At 46.2% G+C, this 5,123-nt stretch overlaps 1 protein-coding gene across 5 annotated transcripts in view; it reads right to left on the reverse strand.

Moving 5' to 3' along the window:
- Window positions 1-3,818, reverse strand: part of VPS72 (vacuolar protein sorting 72 homolog (S. cerevisiae)) — a 32,544-nt gene extending 28,726 nt beyond the window's left edge. For all 5 annotated transcript variants that reach the window (XM_011937850.1, XM_011937849.1, XM_011937847.1 and 2 more), the window contains exon 1: window positions 3,610-3,818. In XM_011937850.1, coding sequence (XP_011793240.1) covers window positions 3,610-3,726 — 117 coding nt within the window. In that variant the 5' untranslated portion in view covers window positions 3,727-3,818. The remainder of the gene's footprint in view (window positions 1-3,609) is intronic.
- Between the last annotated feature and the right edge of the window lie 1,305 nt (window positions 3,819-5,123).

Here is a 5,123-nt window from a genome sequence, read left to right on the forward strand (position 1 = left end):
GTACAGCATGTTTATGGAATAAGGACTTAGATCTAAGTAAAACTTTTCTCTGTCAAGAAACCTTGTTAGCCAACTGCATTTCGCTCCAGCACTGCCTCTTTCCAACACTGATTGAACTGTAGGACTATATGATTTGAAAAGAAGGTTGTGGCCGGGCGCAGTGGCTCATGCCTGTAATCCCTGCACTTTGGGAGGCCGAGGTGGGTGGATCATAAGGTCAGGAGATCGAGACCATCCTGGCTAACACGGTGAAACCCCGTCTCTACTAAAAATAGAAAAAATTAGCCGAGCGTGGTGGCAGATGCCTGTAGTCCTAGCTACTCAGGAGGCTGAGGCAGGAGAATGGCGTGAACCCGGGAGGTGGAGCTTGCAGTGAGCCGATATCGCGCCACTACACTCCAGCCTGGGCGGCAGAGCGAGACTCCGTCTCAAAAGAAAAAAAGAAAAGAAGTTTGCATTCTTGCATTCCATTTATGGAGAAACTTAAATGTCACACTAATAAACACAATTTTAACCTGCAGACCAATAATTCTCAATCCCCTCCATCTCCTTATTTGTCCGACCATTGATAATCATTGTTGATGCAAACTAAAGTTACTGAAATATGTGTCGTTCCTCAGGTGTGTTGGGACAGAAAAACAGCTGAGTACTGCTACTATGGATAACGGAGAGCCACCGAAGATATAGGGGAGGGGTAACAGTATGTACAAGGGTATTTCAGAAAGCTCTGGAGGCAGTTAGATGGCCTGGAGTAGAGAATGTGAAGTACAGCCTAGACCTGAGGTGATACTGTTTAGGGCTAGAATGGCAGCCATATTAGAAAGAAAAGGGAAAAAAGTCAGTTGAGGCAGAGGGAGCCAACTGGGCTGGGTGACACCTCACACATGTGGCTCTCTCTTCAATCAGTGGTACAGACTAAAGGGCTAATCTTGGTACACATGATGCCAAAGCAAGCAAGTAACACAGATGGTTGACCCTCCAAGCCAGCCAGAGTTCAATTTTGCACTGATGACCATCATTTCCTCCCAATTGATGCCTGTAAAAGACAGCCTGGGAACACATTAATCCCCTCAGCCTTAATCTGGTATTAAGCCATATCACCAGAGGGTAGTAGATCAACCACACATTAGCTTAGTGCCCAATCAAAATACTTGCACTAAATTACTACCATTCCTTTGGCTTTTATTGAGTCATTAATAGACATCACTAGATAAGAGAATGTTTGTATATCATCTATGAAAACCGTTACTTTTTATAATATAAGGATATAATGATAAATGCTCCCTAGGATTTAAGACTGAATGTTTGTCTCTCTTGAAGAACTTGTATGCTTCTTTCTTACTAAAAAAAGAAATACAAGTTGGCTACCAGGAAGCTCACAGCTAAATTTAATATCAATTGCTATTACCATTTTAGCAGAGGTTCCTGGTACAATTACTTCTGATCTGTCTCTATTTTTACCATTCCTACTTTTTGTTTATATTGTAAGCCTCCTTAAATCCTTGTTGGAAGCATGAAGGGTACATATTAAATAACGAGTCGTAAAATGACAGAAATAGGAAAATGGCCTTAGAGGAGGGATGAGAAAGTTCTATTTTAAACTAGTTGGTCAGGGCTGTGTCAGTAATGACTCAGTGATGTGGGTTGTTTTGTTTTCGTTTGTTTTTTAAACGGAGTCTCGCTGTGTTGCCCAGGCTGGAGTGCAGTGGAGTGATCCACTGCAACCTCCGCCTCCCGGGTTCAAGCGATTCTCCTGCCTCAGCCTCCTAAGTAGCTGGGATTACAGGCGCGTGCCACCGCGCCCAGCTAATTTTTTTGTATGTTTAGTAGAGATGGGGTTTCACCGTGTTGGTCAGGCTGGTCTCGAACTCCTGACCTTGTGATCCACCTGCCTCAGCCTCCCAAAGTGCTGGGATTACAGGCGTGAGCCACGACACCCAGCCCCTAAGTCCTGTGGGCTCTATTCCTTAATTTCTCTTGAATCTTTCTGTTTCTCTACTGCCATGCCGCCTTCAAGCCATTCTCATTACAGAGTAAGTAATCTTTCTAAAGTACAAATTTTATCGTGGAACTCTGATGACTCTTTTCAGTCCTCTGGATGAACAGCAAAACTCCTTAACATGGCTCACAAGGCCCTAAATGATCTGGCCCATGCCTACTCCCTCCAGGCTTATCAATCTTTTAGTCTCCTTCATGCTCTGGAGAATGAAAGTAGACTTGCAGGTCCTAGACGAGGATCTCAATGTCTTTACGTACTCTCCCCGACCTGCTCTGTGGACTAACCTTTCTCCTTCTCTCACTTTTCATCAAGCTAAGGTCTACTTTTCAAACTGTCCTCAGCTTAAACATCATCCCTCCAGGGATGCCTATCCTGATCAACAGCTTCGGTTCAGATGTATTACCTTAACAGTCTATCTTATATCTTACACCTTGTTTTAGTCCTTATCACACATTTTGTTTGTTTTTGAGACGGAGTCCTGCTCTGTCACCCAGGCTGGAGTGCAGTGGTATGATTTCGGCTCACTGCAACCTCCTCCTCCCGGGTTCAAGCGATTCTCTGTCTCAGCCTCCTGAGTAGCTGGGACTATAGGCTCAGACCACCACGCCTGGCTAATTTTTGTATTTTTAGTAGAGACTGGGGTTTTACCATGTTGGCCAGGATGGTCTTGATCTCCTGACCTTGTGATCCACCTGCCTCGGCCTTCCAAAGTGCTGGGACTACATGCGTGAGCCACGGTGCCCTTCCTATCACACAGTGTTTTAACTGTTAACCCAGCCAGTTACCCCACTGGGGCATGGAGTATGTAAGGACAGAGCACTGTTTTTAATATTCTCGGTTTCCCTAGAGCCCAATACAACCTATCACCGATGGCATGCACTGGGTACTCAACACATTTAAGAAATGGGTAGATTCAACTAATAAAAATTTAGCAAGTGGCAGCCCAGTCCGGACACCTCACACATAATGTTGAACAAAAAAGACCATCCCTAACTTTATACAGTTTACAATGCAATAGGAAAGCATAAGCAAGTAAGCAAACCGAATCTAATTACAAACTGAAATATGTTCTGTGGGAGAAATAAATGGGGACACTTGTTAGGATAGTCAAGGAAGGATTATCTTCCTGAGAAAACATACACATTGAGACCTGAAAGCTGAAAAAGCAGTGGGCTAATCTCCTCTACTTTTGGAGCAGTTCCTTTCCATGTCTCAGATGAATAATCCGGCAGTGCGCCAACGAGTATACACCGAGCGACTGACTACTACTATCTGTGTGCCTCGCGTATGCTGGAGGTCAGAAGTACAGTGAGAGATGGAACCACGCAAGTACGCGGTAGGTTTCTGCCGTTCTCTGGAGTGCCTCCGCAAAGCTTCTCCGTCTCATGCCCCTTTGACCCCATCCAGAGGTCTCCCTTCTAGGACTCCACACTATCCGTCCCCCTGCCCTGCCCTGCCCCGCCCCCCGGCTCCGATTCACCGCACCCATCTCGAGTATCAGCTCCCAGAGTTCCGCTCTATTCCCCGCCCTCTTCTTCTTTGTCCGGAGATCCTCCCTCCAGGGCTCCTTTTCGCTTCCTCCCCTCCCTTTTCCCAGGCCCGGATCTTGCCTCTGTGAAACCCCCATAAGTCGTCTGGTAGAACTCATCTTCCTCCTCTGCCTCCAGAAGCCCAGAAAGCCGGTTCCCAGCGGTCTTCCGGGGTGCCCGGCCCCCAGCCAAACTCATACCGCCTACCGAGACTGCTCCGCCACCTGCAGCCCCTCACCAGCTCGCTTCTGGGAGCTCGACGCTCGACACCACTACCTGCGGGTGGACACCAGCGGCGGAAGTCGGCCGTTTACAGGCAGAAGTAACAGAGTGTCGAGAGACTCATAGTCCCACCCTCTAAATTCTCTTTACTGTTCAGCCTCTCCTACTCTTGCGCGGAGCCTCTAGGCTGCTTGCCCTAGTACCCAGCGATCTGCCTTGCTCAATGAGTCCACTTGGTGGCACGACGACCCCCATAAACCTAATTCGACACATTTTCTTTTATTTATTTTTATTTTTAATTTATATATATATATATATATATACATATATATACACACACACACACACACACACACATATATATTTTTTTCGTAGGGACGGAGTCTCGCTCTGTCGCCAGACTGGAGTGCAGTGGCATGATCTCGGCTCACTGCAACCTCCCTCTTCCCGGCTGAAGCGATTCTCCCCAAGTAGCTGGGATTACAGGCGCCCGCCACCATGCCCAGCTAATTTTTGTATTTTTAGTAGAGACGGCTTTCACTATGTTGGCCAGGCTGGTCTCAAACTCCTAACCTCAGGTCATCCGCCCGCTTCGGCCTCCCAAAGTGCTGGGATTACAGGCGTGAGCCACCGCGCCGGGCTCACATTTTCTTTTAGAAGAGGTCATTCTCTCCGGTCCAGTCCGTTTTCCACACTGCTGCCAGTAGGAAACTTTCAAACTTTCTAAAAACCCAGATTTTGCCACTCCTCTCCTCGACATTTTTTAATGGCTCCACATCATCTACAAGATAAAGTCCAAAATCCTTGAGAAAGAAAGCATAATATTGTGGTTAAAAACACAGCCATAGACATTTACCCGAAGGAAAGGACATAATTCAACCTAAGGAAGCTGATTTAGGAAAAAAAGGAAATCAGTATTTCCAAGAGATGTCTGCACTCCATATTTATGCACTGCTTACAGTAACCAAAATAGGAAATCAATCTAGGTGTCCAACAACAGATGAATAAAGGAAATGGGGTGTATATACACAAAGGAATACTATTTAGCCATTAAAAGGAACAAAATCCTGTCATTTGCAGCAACATGAATGGAATTGGAGGACATGTTAACTGACTTAAGCCACGAACAGAAAGTTAAACACTGCGTGTTCTCACTCATATGTGGACGCTTTAAAAAAATTGATTTCATAGAAGTAAAAAATAGAACAGATGATACTGGGGGGTGGGAAGAGCGGGGGAAGGAAGGGACAGGGAAAGGTTTGTTAAAAGACACAAAATTGCCGGGCGCGGTGGCTCAAGCCTGTAATCCCAGCACTTTGGGAGGCCAAGACGGGCGGATCACGAGGTCAGGAGATCGAGACCATCCTGGCTAA

The sequence above is a fragment of the Colobus angolensis genome, unplaced genomic scaffold, assembly GCF_000951035.1.
Source record: "Colobus angolensis palliatus isolate OR3802 unplaced genomic scaffold, Cang.pa_1.0 Scaffold169, whole genome shotgun sequence".
Taxonomy (NCBI): domain Eukaryota; kingdom Metazoa; phylum Chordata; class Mammalia; order Primates; family Cercopithecidae; genus Colobus; species Colobus angolensis.